This window comes from Colletotrichum phormii (genome assembly GCF_030913505.1).
Source record: "Colletotrichum phormii strain CBS 102054 chromosome Unknown BDP81scaffold_44, whole genome shotgun sequence".
NCBI lineage: Eukaryota > Fungi > Ascomycota > Sordariomycetes > Glomerellales > Glomerellaceae > Colletotrichum > Colletotrichum phormii.
In genome coordinates, this window is record NW_026851486.1 from 1 (window position 1) to 13,972 (window position 13,972).

The 13,972-nt window shown below is 53.7% G+C and overlaps 5 protein-coding genes and 2 non-coding genes across 7 annotated transcripts; 5 read left to right on the top strand and 2 right to left on the bottom strand.

The window, feature by feature from the left end:
* Positions 1–1,531: 1,531 nt before the first annotated feature.
* Positions 1,532–2,482, bottom strand: BDP81DRAFT_336109 (uncharacterized protein; the record flags this gene model as incomplete). Its single annotated transcript, XM_060585894.1, has 2 exons — positions 1,532–2,031; positions 2,119–2,482. Coding segments are annotated over 2 exons (864 nt in total), but the record flags the coding sequence as incomplete, so codon positions are not given.
* Positions 2,483–3,427: 945 nt separating this feature from the next.
* Positions 3,428–3,789, top strand: BDP81DRAFT_466542 (uncharacterized protein; the record flags this gene model as incomplete). The annotated part of the gene is made up of 2 exons (XM_060594405.1): positions 3,428–3,626; positions 3,689–3,789. 2 exons carry the CDS (start codon positions 3,428–3,430, stop codon positions 3,787–3,789), a joined length of 300 nt encoding a protein of 99 aa, XP_060437712.1.
* Positions 3,790–4,127: 338 nt separating this feature from the next.
* BDP81DRAFT_t381 lies at positions 4,128–4,222 on the top strand. The gene has a single exon. It is a non-coding gene; the product is annotated as a tRNA-Leu (tRNA).
* Positions 4,223–4,812: 590 nt separating this feature from the next.
* BDP81DRAFT_t382 lies at positions 4,813–4,899 on the top strand. The gene has a single exon. It is a non-coding gene; the product is annotated as a tRNA-Glu (tRNA).
* A 2,176-nt stretch (positions 4,900–7,075) lies between these two features.
* BDP81DRAFT_455920 (cytochrome P450) lies at positions 7,076–8,820 on the top strand (the record flags this gene model as incomplete). Its single annotated transcript, XM_060593113.1, has 3 exons — positions 7,076–7,180; positions 7,331–8,127; positions 8,178–8,820. The coding sequence occupies 3 exons, from the start codon at positions 7,076–7,078 to the stop codon at positions 8,818–8,820; spliced, it is 1,545 nt and encodes a 514-aa protein (XP_060437713.1).
* Positions 8,821–10,264: 1,444 nt separating this feature from the next.
* Positions 10,265–11,308, top strand: BDP81DRAFT_335982 (uncharacterized protein; the record flags this gene model as incomplete). The annotated part of the gene is made up of 2 exons (XM_060585883.1): positions 10,265–10,336; positions 10,469–11,308. The coding sequence occupies 2 exons, from the start codon at positions 10,265–10,267 to the stop codon at positions 11,306–11,308; spliced, it is 912 nt and encodes a 303-aa protein (XP_060437714.1).
* Positions 11,309–11,509: 201 nt separating this feature from the next.
* Positions 11,510–12,886, bottom strand: BDP81DRAFT_400881 (methyltransferase domain-containing protein; the record flags this gene model as incomplete). The annotated part of the gene is made up of 1 exon (XM_060588746.1): positions 11,510–12,886. One exon carries the CDS (start codon positions 12,884–12,886, stop codon positions 11,510–11,512), a length of 1,377 nt encoding a protein of 458 aa, XP_060437715.1.
* Between the last annotated feature and the right edge of the window lie 1,086 nt (positions 12,887–13,972).

Genomic DNA, 13,972 nt, shown 5'->3' on the forward strand with positions numbered 1-13,972 from the left:
CCGATCCGGAAGGCCCCGTCGTCGTCGGTATAACCACCAGGCCCTCCCAGATCACGTGCGTGAAGACTGGGCATCTCCAGCCTCACGAGCCGCCTCACGATTCGACTCTCTCGACGAGAAGTGGCAATCCTTCCTCCGTAGTAGCATTGAGCAGTCGTGGCAAAAGCTCTTCTACTACTATGACAAGTTAGGGGAGTCACCACTGTTCTATGGTGCGATCATTCTCCATCCGTCATATGGGATCTCATACTTACGAGATGTATGGAGTGATGACCACCAAGAGGGATGGGTCGACAAGGCTCAGAAATCCCTCACAGAGTACTATGATAAGTGGTATCGGCAGAACGGCCCGGAAGAGAGTATCTCCGGCCACAGAGGGCAGCGCGGAGGCCTTGCCGTTGACCCCGGGGCTCGAGATGATGACGACAGTCACTTCCGGCAGTGGGTTAATAGCCGGCGCCGGCAGACCCCACCCCGGATGGATGAGCTCGATCTCTACCTCCGTCAACCTCCGGAGGAGACCTCCGAGCCCTTACGGTGGTGGCTGGACCATTCGGATACCTTCCCGACCCTCTCTCGGCTCGCGATCGACATCCTCGCCGTCCCAGCGATGGCGGCCGACTGCGAGAGGGCTTTCAGTACTGCTAAGTTAACCCTCACGTCGCAACGGATGAGTATGAAGCCAGAGACTATAGAAATTCTCCAGCTGTCGAAAAACTGGCTCAAGAGGGGGGTTATGCTGCAGAACAACGGCTTTGGACTACTGGGCCTATCGTGAATAGCTTCATATATCTCCCGCTTAGGTAATTGTAGATCACGTGTTTTTATATGGCGATTGATTGAATAACTTGCAAGTTAGCCAACTAATCAAAAACACCAAGAAAAATCTCATCAACAGCAAGTATGGGGGTCAAAATTGACTTGATTGCACTTGCGGGGCCGCTGATACTAGCTGGGTGCTTCAGATATGACTTGGCCATTGAATTTTACATCCACATCAAGGCAATGGAAGTTACCACGCGTAATGGATAGCCAGCTCGCCGTCGTCGGGTCCTTTGGACACCGCTACTCCCATTTCTCATCCTCCAATCCTCCACCAAAACGAAACCAGAAGGACCCAAGACAATGTTTGATTGCATGAACTCGTTTTCAAGAAAGATGGGATCACAGAAAGGATGCATGATGTCTTGGCCGTAAGCTGTAAATAGAGCTAAGTCGGGATCGGGAAAGCCCTGGGGTTCAGGACGTTGGAGGGTCAAGGAGAGAAGGCTGGCTTATCTGACAGGTTATATCTCGGTGTGTAGAGCTAAGCCTTTCTGACTTTTACGAGCCATCAATCGATTCTGACGATGACATCAAGAAGGCCATATAACAAGACGGCAAGCCAACAAACATCTCCCTAACAAGGTGGCAAGTAATAGTGAAAGCCGGTATGGGGAAGTGTACTCGTGTAAATGGTGGAAGATTTGGGAGAAACCACATGGGAAGGCGTTGACCTCAGCTCGGTCATGTGAAAGATTTCAACTTAGATCTACTGTCCTTTCTCGATCTTTTCCATTTCCAGGTAAGCATTACCAGCGTCCTTACGCGCCTTCTCATCCAACCCGACAGCATCCCGAATAACCCCGAGCCTCTCCTTCCACAGCTGCCACCGTTCAGGACACAGCCCATCAGTTCCCTTGACCTTTCGTCTCAACTTGACAGCTTCTTTCTTGTCAAGCTTCCACAAAGGTCCTGCTGTTGTCCCACTTACCACCTCATCGCGCCCATGTAAGAGACGACCGGCGTGGATCACCCAGGCTGCGGCAGTACGTGTCTTGTGTGTGATATCCTCGACTGCGGCTGGGTCTGAGTTGACCTCGTCCGGAGCACCATGTACTGGCTTGACACTGCCTTCGAGCGCATCTACGAGCGCCCAGGTGGCGTTTGTCTCTAGCGGGACGAGGCCTAGGCCCGCGATTCGGGCTGCGTATGCTTGTAGGTTCACCTGACGGTCTTTTCTTGTGTCGTCACCAGGAGCTCTTAGGTCGCCTAAAGTTCTCACATCAGCAAGTAATCTATCAGAGCAGGGATTCTCAAAGGTATTTGCAAGACCGAAAGCGGAGGGTATGATCTTACCGTCACTGAGCGTCTCGTTCAAGGTATTCGCAAACATGGGGAGATTCTGCCACACATCGACCGAGCTCTCACTCGCGTCTCCCCATTCTTCGCCTAGAACCACCGTTTTGGGTGGGATGCAGGTAAGCACCTTGATAACTGCCGCCAGCTGATCTTGTTCGCGCTGGTCGTAGGGGATCTGGCGGGCTAGGACGTGCATGAGGTCCCAGAACCACCAGAGGAAAGACCCTGCTGTGCCATGTTCCTCGTAGTCTGATGCGAAGAGTGATTCTAGTGCAACGGCAGCTTCTTCGACTGAGACGCTGTTCTTTGGGTCAAAGGCAAAGTTGAGTATCTCGACCACTCTAGCGGCGAATGGAGGCGCACCGGGGTCTCCTAGAGAGCGACAGAACGTCCGAGGAGGCCTGGAGATAGCATAGAGAGCCCGTGGATTTATGAAAACGAGCTTTCATATTAGGCGTCAAGGAACAACTTCCAAGTAGACTTGATATCCCAGCACCCCAGGCAGAGAATGGTGGGCAGGAGTTGAAAGTGTTACATCTGACCAGGGGTTGGATGTAAGGTACCACCACATCGAATCATTTACAGCCAGAGACAATGCATAAGGTAAGACGTGAGAGAGACTTTTGTGAGGTGGTTGACGGGAGGTGCCCAGGGCTCCTGGCCGGACAAATACCTCCTCCCTTTCCTAACGGAAAGGGCTGAGAAGTAGACAGGGGCACGGGGGCAAACGTGGCTTGAATGCGTGATGACGGCAGCCACAAGCGAGAGACAATATCCCTTCCTTCCCGCCCGGACAAACCACTCCGCTCTGTCCTCCTTCCTGTGGTGGGTTGAGTGTACGTACCTGCTCCTGCCGCAATTATCAGTGGTATGATTGGAAGGTTCCTTACCCTGTAATCTGGCGCCTTCTTCGAAATGCAGCAGGAGTGGCTGGAACGAGGTTGTGTGATTGCCTGTGTGGCTGGTGACGTCACGATGCCGACGTCACCCGCGACAATTCTCACCACACACGGCGGTCACTGGCGTCGGCTCCTGCCTCCCCCAACCCGCCGCTTTGGTTCGGTTGGGGTTAGGCAAGTCTCAGGCGGCAGCGCCCATCGCGTCACAAGGACGTTGTTTTTCGTCCGCGTGGGTTCTTTGCTTAAAGTCAACGGTGCGGCCAGATCTCCATGGACCTCTCAAGCTGTTGGAGCTAAATCTGAAGCTTCCATTTATTCACCTTTGCCCGACACGTCCAGAGCTCCCAAGTTTATTCACATACTGCCCAACGACACCAAAGACCAAAGCTATAACACACAACGTCAACATGGCCGTCTCCAACGCGATCCAGGATCTCTTCAGCAGCGTCTACGAGCTGCTCTCCTCCATTTTCAACGCCTTCTACCACGTCCTGCAGACCATCTTCAACACCATTATCGGCTTCTTCACCGGGCTTGTCAACCTCATTACCGATGTATTCCAGGGCGCAATCGACGTTGTTGGCGGACTCGGCAAGTTCGTCTTGAGTAAGTCCCACGCCACCCACATAGCTGTTAGTTGTCATGTGGCTAATTCCCCTTCTCAACAGGCAACTTCGTCATCATCGGTGTCATCGCAGCCGGCGGCTACGCATACGTTCGGTACACCTCCCAAGGTCGACAGGTCGCCACCGGCAAGAAGACTGCCTAAAGAACTTGGCCAATACAAAAATTCTCGGCGGAGAAGTTGCGCATGAGTTCGACGTGGAAGAGACGAAAGGTTAAGCCTGGTGGGAGGCACACGGGATGAACGTACAGGGATGGGCGTTGACGCAGCAGCAGAGGATTCGATGATACCACTATTGTAACTGGTTTTGATTTCCACCGAGATACCTATTAGCAACGCAGCAAGTTTCGCATTCTTTTCTCACGTTCCGGTCGCTTATTGCCTCGTGGGCTGCTGAGTCCACTCCGTCGCGATGTCTTGAGACCCTCCAGCCGGGCCTCACTCCGCAGCGGGTCCCAATCCGCTTCCGCAATCCTCATCATGGCAAGATGGCCGAGCGGTCTAAGGCGCCAGCTTCAGGTTCAACTTGACTCTGCTGGTGTGGAAACACCCGCGAGTTCGAATCTCGTTCTTGTCATAATCCTTTTGATCCTGGGCTGTATTTGTTGCTTTTTGACTAAAGCGCATGGTCGGCGAACTGAGTCTGCGGCCGATGATCGAGAAGACGGACTACTTGCCACGCGCCCAACCTGAACAGACGCGATGCGGGACCAGACAAAGAAAGGCATGCGTCTCTTGGCTGCATCGAATGCTACCTTGGCACTATCACATCGGATCAGCGAGGATGTGTAACGGTACTTCGCGCGCTTAGGTTGCCGTCTGGCCAAACATTCCGGAGCCGATTCCGTCCGCAGTTACGCCGGTTTCTTTGTCCGTGAAACGACTTGGAGGGTTCCGTTTTGGAAGTGGTGCATCTCATTTGGACCAAAGTCTACACTCTAGGATGCGCCATCTGCTCTCGTCTTTCTCTACGTCCTACTCAGCTTGACATTCTTATTGAACTTTCAATGTCCAGTGCGACCGATGTAGACGAAAACGGCGCGGCTAACCGCCGTGACACGCCCTCACTGGCACTATCCTGGAGACCTAGGGCCAGCCCAGCATCACTGCTCCACTCTCACAACACAGGATACTGAAGCACCAATTTTGCGGCAACAGACATGAACATCCGATATGGTGTAGTGGCCAACATGATGCCCTCTCATCTCTGTGAGAGGTCAGGCATAGCCCCGAGTTCGATTCTCGGTTTCGGAACCTTTGCCTCTTTCATAATAGGTTGTGATACTGTTGGAACAGCAAAGGCTGATAAGGAGTAATAGGCAGGTACCATGGGCTGGCTGGCACCTGCCCTGGGCGAAGTAGGACAACTGGCTTAGTCATCACGGCCGGATAAAGGTGGGGCAACCACCCAGGCCATCACTACCTACTTCGACCGACTCCTGCCTACAATGTAAGATAGAACAAGAAGAACAAGAACAAGCAATAGGATCACCAACAGACGAGTGATAATTGCTACCACTATTTGTCGTATACGACCCCGTGAACCAACAGATACTCTTTTGACAGGCTGTCGGTTGGGTGGCATTCTTCCTACCCTGCTGACGGGTGATGGATGGAATCGGCACAGTTTTATTTCACGCGGCGTGCGTTGAGATTACCTAAGTACTCGATGTACGTTGGGTATCACAGCAGACAAGCTGACGTTGAGTCGTTGGTTGAAGGTACTTTGAGTACTAACCTATCTTTATGCGCCGGTCTGTTCCAACATTGGAGATGCTCAACTCTGTTGGTGCTGCCAAGATCGTAGCCGCTGTGCCGCTGTCCAAGAAAGCTTAGCATCTGCTGAAGAAGCAGGGGTTCGTCCGGAGTGGTATTTTTTCTCTTCTTTTTCACCCCCACCTCTGCCCCTCCCTCCTCACACGCCGGCGGCCGAGGGTTCGCTTTTGCTCCTCTGTGGACCGCCTGAAGTTCATGCTGCAAGCAGCCAGAACCGTAACACAAGATGCCGCTGTTGGACTGCGGCATAGGAAAACTTCGCACTGCTATGCGTAGTAATTAAGCTGTGCTTCGTACAGCTACAACATCCATTGCGGGCTTTGAAGCTCGTGTTGACCGAGACTCCCCGCTGTCTCCCCGTCTTGATGAAGAAGACGCAATTCGGCAGCCCAGCCAAGGCCCTGTGGACCTCTCCCACCGGCGGGATGTGGATTGTGTGGTGGATTGTCTCCAAGAATGAGGTTCTCAGATTCCCCCGTCATTGAATCTGGCATCTAATCTCATGCTCAGGCATTTTGCAGATTTGGCGCTCTTGAGAGTGTGATCATGTATGGCAAGCTCCCTGTGTGAGGTAATCAAAGAGCTTACCCAACTTTGTATCCTTCATTGCGGTAGATGATAGCCTGACGCGCCGGATCACATTTGCAAACCTTTTCTGAATCCTTGAAACTTTCTCGGTCACCGGCCACGCATCGGCGGACTCCCACCCACATTCCGCCTAGCTCTCTGCACGCAAAAACATAATGGATACAACGTACCATCCAGCAATACCAAATAGCCACGGAGATGCAAAAGTCCAGCAACGACCAAGGGAAACGAAGAAACTTCTTCCGGGGCACTTGAGTCTTTTCATGGCCCTCAACCAGCAGTTCCCGGTGGCTGGGCCAAGAGGCGAAGCAACGCCGCGGCGTCACCAATTCTCGAGTGCCGATGAGCGGACCGGACCGTTGACAAAACAAAACTGAATCCTCCGCACGTTGACTGGTCGAGCCCTCTGGGAAAAAAGCCTGCAAACTCGCGCTAAAGAAACTGAAGCCATTGAAAATGGGGCCGCCGGCGTTTCTGACCACCATCCACGCCCCCTCGTTCATCACGACATGGAACCAATTCCGGGAACTTCCTCAAGTTCCTGCGTGGCCTTTTACTCATCTCACGCCCTCCCCTTCCCACCTATGTCGACCATTCTGAGTTCATCCAATCCGGGAATACTGATCTCTTTCAATCATCTTATCAGATCATCTAATCTGATCCTCTCGACCCCACCGTTCAGCAAAAGGATGCGACCTTCTCACGCATTGCACCCCCCCCCCCCCCCCCCCAGTAAGACGTACTGGCGGGAGGACGATCACATCGAAAGGACCAAACTTACAGACCCCCCCTTGCTGAAGAAAAGAAAAAAAAGTGAAAGCGAGAGAGGCGTTTTTGCTCTGGTTATTTTGCCCCGAATCTGACATTACGTAGAGCCCAGGATTGGTAGGTCGTAGATGAAATTTGACCCTAATACCCCGCCATCTTCTTTCGCCATGTAGCTTTTTTCTCTCTTCTTGTCCTGAGTGTGGGCAGCAAGACTCTTCCGCCTTTTGTTTCTTTCCCTCCCTTTCGTCATCTTCCCGGCAAATAGCTTGGCGATACCCCCCAAGCTTTGAGGCTCACGATGTTTGGCGTTTCCAACTGGTTGATCGCGGCCAGCGTGGCTCTCGCCACGGCCGTGTACTGGGCTTTCAAGGCCGTGTACATGAGAACCAGATTCAGAGGATTGGTAAGAGCTTCATTCCAACTTAACCTCACTCCTCGATGGCTCGCGCCCGCGGCTATGAAGACGTGCGCAAAGCACACATCGCACAAGCATCACAACGCTGACTCTTTTTGATGTTTCCTCGAAATTTAGCCTCAACCGCCAAAACACTAGTGGATCTGGGCACACACCATCATCTGGGAAGAGCTGGCAGCCACCCTCCCGCTCTTCACCCACCCTCAGCACATCTACACCATCATGGCGCAAAAGTACAACCTCGGCGGAATTTTCTACGTCGACATGTGGCCCTTTGTCGAGTCCCAGGTCATCATCACCGACCCGGACGCCGCCCAGCTCGTCCTCACCACGAATCCGTACCCCAAGCACCCCACCATCGAGCAGTTCCTCCGCCCCTTCACCGGCAAGGACAGCATCGCCGCCTCCAACGGCGACCGCTGGAAGTACAACCACCGCATGGTCGGCTCTGGCTTCACGCCCACCTATGTCAAGCCCATGGCCGGCATGATTGCCGAGCAGGTCCTCATCTTCCACGAGCGCCTGCGCGCTTTCGCCGCCAAGGGCGAGTCGTTCAACATGGAGGAGGAGTCGGCCAAGACGATTTTTGATGTCGTCGGTAAGATTGTATTTGGTGTCTCACTTGAGGCGCAGAGGTCTGGATCGCCGTTGCTCGAGGATTTGCGCAACTCGATTAACCCCGCCACCACCTTCATCGGCACCCGCAACCCGTGGAAGAAGCGCAAGGCGCAGCAGAAGTTGCAGGCGCTCAAGGATCGCGTTAGAGATACCCTGGCTGGGGAGATGAAGGAGAGATTGCACATCCTGCAGGACGAGAAGGAATTGCCTTCCCGGCGACAGGTCAAGAGTGTCCTGGACCGCATCGTCCTTGACAGAATCCAGAGCGGACCGGGCATAGGTCTCGACGACGAGTTCATCGACACCGCTGTCACCAAGTAAGTCTATCCCACGCTTCGCAACTGTGTCTCGCTAACAACCAACCCAGCCTCAAGGCTCTCCTTCTCGGAGGCCACGGCACCACCACCGACACCTTCACTTGGGTCACAATGTTCCTCTCCCTCTACCCCGACATCGTCGCCCGCCTCCGCGCCGAGCACGACGAGCACTTCTCCCCGGACCTCGACACCACCGTCGAGATGCTCACCGCGAACCCGCAAAAGACAAACGACATGGACTTCACCAACGCCGTCATCAAAGAGACGCTCCGCTTCTTCCCCATCGGCTTCACCATCCGCCAAGCCCCGCCCGGAACAACCCACCTCGAGTGGAACGGCCGCCGCTGGCCCGTCAAGAACCTCATGGTCATCCCCTGCGCGCACTCGACGCACATGGACCCCAAGGTCTGGGGCGAGGATGCCAAGGACATACACCGCTTCGCGTGGCGGCCATTTGAGCGCGGGTCTAGGGCTTGCATTGCGCAGGATTTGGCCATGGATGAGCTGCGCATCATGTTGTTGCTTACGGTGCGGTGGTTCGATTTCGAGACGATTGTGAAAGGGACTACGCAGAGGGTTGATTATATGGATATCGATCACAAGGTGGGCGATTTGGCTTTTCAGATGGTTGGTATGGAGGCTAGGCCGAGGCACGATATGAAGATGAAGGTGCTCGTGAGGGAGAGGAAGTGAGTGAGCTGGTCGCCGCCGGCTTGCTGGCCTGACTGAAGCTTGGTTTCTTGAGGCGACTTCTCCGCGAGTTCTGCCTTCGTAAACACCTGCTGAGCGATCTGGACGTCGTGCTGGCTTGAAGGACCGCAGTGGTGCCTCAACCAGGAGGATTGAGGAGTGAGTTGAGGGCACACAGTGGAGAGCATGATGGTGTACATAGGATGGACCATTGTCACACATTAATTTCACTCTCAGAAGTTTATGAGAACTTGACGAGATGGTTTCAGGGTTATAGACGATGTCTGCCTACCTAGATTTCTCCGCATCCTGGGTCAGCAGTGTGATTGAAGCTGGGCAAGTCGCTCAGCTATCCATGATTAGACCAAACTAAATTGAATGAAATGACAATTCACTACAAGTGTTGTCGATATCGCGTGCCCCATTGTTATGGTGGTATGGGTATCATCCTGTCCGCGTCCGTACTTGTCGTTCATGTGCTCGTATTTTAAGAGAAATACTCAATTCCATTCAAGTTCCAACGACGATTGTCATTAGGTAAAGTATGATTCGGTTGATGATTGTGGTAGCACATCCCGTCCTGTTCTTTCTGCGGTAACTCCCCTGATCATCCAACTGCTTTTGCCAATAGAGGAGCATTGACTTTTCTTGAAAAACAATTCTCTGTCGGAGTCCATTCCGAACCATTCGGCCCGCTACCATCAAGTAAAGAGACGACAGGGAAAACCTCGTATCAGGCGCCCTCCCTTGACTCCCTTCCACGATCTGTGACATTCAAGCGGGGGCATGCCAAATAGAAAGTGTTCAGGAACATGACAGTGACTCGTTAGTATGGATAGAACATTCCAGCCCGAGATGAATTCTGGGGTGAGACCAAAGTCCGATTGACGCACGATTGACGTTGTTAATTTGATGGCCGTAGCCGAGATGGCGTACACTCCACGACCGTGGCGCCGAGGCTCGCCCCTTTTCTTGCCTCTTCCCCAGGAAAAACCTAAGACTTTGGCGTTTTAAGATTAAATAGGTGGACGTAGGTAAAAGAAAGCATAGCAGCGTTAGTCGTTCGGCGAGCCTGACGGTTGAAGCGCTAGCAAAAATACAAGAGACTAGGAGCCAAGTTCTCGAGGAAGAATACGAGACGCGACTAACTGAATTCTTGCAGGAGAACGAGGCACGTCAAACACAACAATGCTGGAATGTAACTGTCATCCAGACCGGATGCGATCCGAGTTTTACCAGCAAACTGCCCCTTGGCCATCAACGCTAGCTGAAATGTTTACGTTTAATCAACCGTCTTGGCTTCAAACTCGAGGTCCTATAAATGTTTACCAAAGTTCCCTTGCAGACTCAAACGTCCTTCACAACTCAACCCTCACACTCATTTATAACTCTGATATCAGTCTACCACACTCTTTTACACACGGTCTTCACCACTAAACTCAACAACATGTCTTCTCACGTGGCTCCTCTCCTAGCCGGCCTCATCCTCGGCGCCGTCCAGCTCACATCCGCCTCCCCCGTCGCCGACGCGCCTATGCCCGTCGCCGCCCTCCTCAGCAACGGCACCTACACCCAGGTCGTCACCGCGCTCACCACCTACTGCCCCGAGCCCACCGTCATCTACCACGGCGAGCACACCTACACCATCAAGGAGCCCATGACCTTCACCATCACCGACTGCCCCTGCACCATCACCCACACCGGCCCCGCCCCTACCGGCGTCGCCCCGAGCCCCGACTGCCCGGCCACCTGCGCCGCCGCCTACGACAAGTGCCGCAGCGCTCCCGACGCCAACCGCGCCTCTTGCGCTGCCGAGTACGCCGGCTGCCTCGGCTACAGCCCCTACGGCCCCGATGGCTCCCTCGTTACCCCCACCGCTTGCTCCGGCACCGCCGCGGTCCCCACTGGAACCGCCGTCCCTACCATCGTGACCGGCACCGCCCCGCCTACCGCGCCCTCCGGCCCTGAGTGCGCCGCCGCCTGCGCGGACGACTACAACAAATGCCGCAGCGCTCCCGACGCCAACCGCGCCTCTTGCGCTGCCGAGTACGCCGGCTGCCTCGGCTACAGCCCCTTCGGCGCCGACGACTCCCTCGTCACCCCCACCGCTTGCTCCGGCACCGCTACCGCCGTCGCTCCCACCGCCACCGCTGTCCCCCCCATCGCGACTGGCGTCGTTCCCCCCGCGACCCCTACTGGCGCCGCTTGCGTTGCGGGCTGCAACGACTCGTACAACAAGTGCCGCAGCGCTCCTGATGCCAACCGCGCGAGCTGCGCTGCTGAGTACGCTGGCTGCCTCGGCTACAGCCCGTTCGGACCTGATGGTTCGCTTGTTACCCCCACTGCTTGCTCTGCTTCTGCTACGGGTGCTGTACCTACTGCTACTGCGAAGCCTTTGCCTTCTGTGGTTCAGGTTGCGTCTGCTGGACGTGCGTCTTTCGGTGTCGCTGTTGCGGCTGTGTGTGGTCTTGTTGCCCTTGCTCTCTTCTAAGGGATGATTGGAGGAAGTGGAGTCTTTCGAGATTGCATCTCGGGTTTGTGTATTGGATTCTGTGTAGATAGTTGGCTTTAATATATTGTATTCATGAGACCGAATCCTCGAAGACCACGCCTTAGTTATTATCCGCATGCACTCGGCGTAAGTAAAACGGTTACCTGCCGGTGAATCGTCTACTCAATTTGATGTATCAATCTATCCCTTGTCAGCCACAAACATCAGGTTCCGTGGTGATATCTTGTAATCAAATATCGGCACAACGTCAACATTCTGCCCTCCGTTCTCCGCCAGGAACAAGTACCGATCCAGGGCAATCACGCTTTCAACCACCTTGCAGCACAGCACACTGAGCGTCCACAAAATCGCTACTTTGCCCTCTTGACCTCGATACCTCTCCTCATAAGCAACAAGGTCGGCATCGCTGATCTTGCTCTCTTCCACGCCGAGACAAGCCATCGCTCTGCGTGCGAACGTGGTAAAACTGGCCATGTCACCTTTCCGCACACCCCACACAGGCCTGTCCTCTTTGTCGAGCTCTATCCCTTTATCGTGGAAGATCTTCTCTAGGAGGGCTCGATAGAAGCGCCGTTTCGAGTACACCGACTCTTCTTTACTCGGATCTGCCCTTTCCCAGTTGTTCGGCGCCTGGCAGCCCGTCATGAGCGCCATGGCACTCAGCGTGACGTCTTTTGCGCGCATCTTTGCACTGATGGGGAATCCATCAGGACAAGCAGCAGAACGCGGGACGATGTGGTTGTAGCAGCATCCAACGGCGCCAAGACATACGATGAACGGCACAGTGGCGAAGTATCTCAACATATGCTCCGAGAGGTTCCCGCACGCGTGCAAGCCAACGAGCATGCACTTCTCGTCTGCGGCCCAGACGGCAATCTCATCGGCAAGCGGCGGTGTGCCGTCAATGTAGCGCCGCATGTGCTGGATCCTGCTCTGGGGGATTCCCAGACTATCTGCGCAGGCTTTTGAGGCCGCAATCTGGGATTCGCTGCCGTCGATTGCTAACACGTGGAGCTCTGGGAAGAGATATGCTAGCGCTACGGAGAGATATCCTTGGCCGGAGCCCGTGTCGATGATGTGGGTTATGCTGTTGGTCTGGCAGACGCTGTGGATGTATTTGACAGCGGTGGAGACTTCTGCAATCTTCTTGGGTTTCATGCGACTTGATAGGATCTCTGGTAGGTTGGTGGCAGTGCCAGGACGTTGGTCTCGTGGAAGTGCGAGAGACTGGACATTCTTGAGCCACTTAGACAACGACTCTGGCCGGTCTGGTAAGGGTAAATGTCGTTTGTCTTCATCTGCTTCGTCATTTGGTGGCGATGAGGGGTCCAGCTCTTCAATGCTGTCGATCAAGTCTTGTTGAGCTATTCGATGGTCTGATATTGACGCCCACCAGGATGTCCAGTCGGTGGGTAGGGCTTCCCATGCATTGTAGATGAGTGAATCGTTGACGTGGATATCACCGGTGATCTGGCGGACCAAGGGCGTTTCGCTGAATTCTATCAAGTCCCCCGCATATTCATCGATGTTGCTGTATGATCTTGGCAGTGTGATCATGTTCTGGGAAATTTAGGTTGTTTTGTTGGTGTTGTGTTACCGAGGTGTGGAAATATTCAACACTTTCAGGTGGAAGGCAAACCTTGGACGCTCCCTTGAGTGGAAGCGGTATGGGGCGGCAGAATTCGATATGGCAAGTTATCGAATGCAACGATATTGTCAGGCCCATCCCAGTACACTCGTTACAACGATTGTCACACTATGCCTATGAAACAATATGGTCTTACACAAGCATGACTAAGTTTGCCAAGGATATGCCAGTATAAAGGGTCTTCCACTCACTATATAGATAGTCGGGATATTCCCATAGCCACTCGTTCTTCATACTCATCAATACATCCCATTGACCCCCTACCTGATAATCGCTGCCCAACAGTTATGAGCCCAGTTGTCTTTCTGACCACTGGATACTCTGAATAAGCATCACACAGTCAACTACCTCTTTGTCTATTAGCAGCCCAGGCAGGCACCTGGTCAATCCACGGGTATCACAACCGACCTATTTGTCTATCGGACAAGATGTCTACCGTACAGACTACTATTCGCCTTAAAAGCCAATCTGACTGGCCAGACTGGTATACCTTCATCAGGATGAATGCCAAATCTAACGGGATATGGCAGTTCTGCAACCCTGACTCTGATGAGGCCTTGACTGCGCCTATCAGACCACAACTGCCAGTCGACCCAAATAGCGACCAAGTTACTCTGTTTGACGCCAACAGCAGAGTATATATCGAGGAGCTTAGGCAGTACGAGCGAAGAACCCAGGCGCTTCAGAAAACCATGAGAGACATCACCACCACTATCGAGCCAACCATGCTCTCCTGGCTAGTGGATGCTGATACTCCAAGAGAAGCCCTGCGAAGCCTGAAGGACAGGTATCAACGATCTCCTCAAGCGGAGAAAAGACTTACCTACAAGACCTATAGAGATCATCTCATGAGGATCAAGAGATCAGGCACCCAAGAGTGGATTCAATCTTGTGAGACCAATCTCTCCAAAGCAGTCAGATTGGGCTGTGAAGAGATGAGTGTACCTCATCAACAAACCACCCTTCTCAACGCATTGAAAGGGGTATATCCAGAC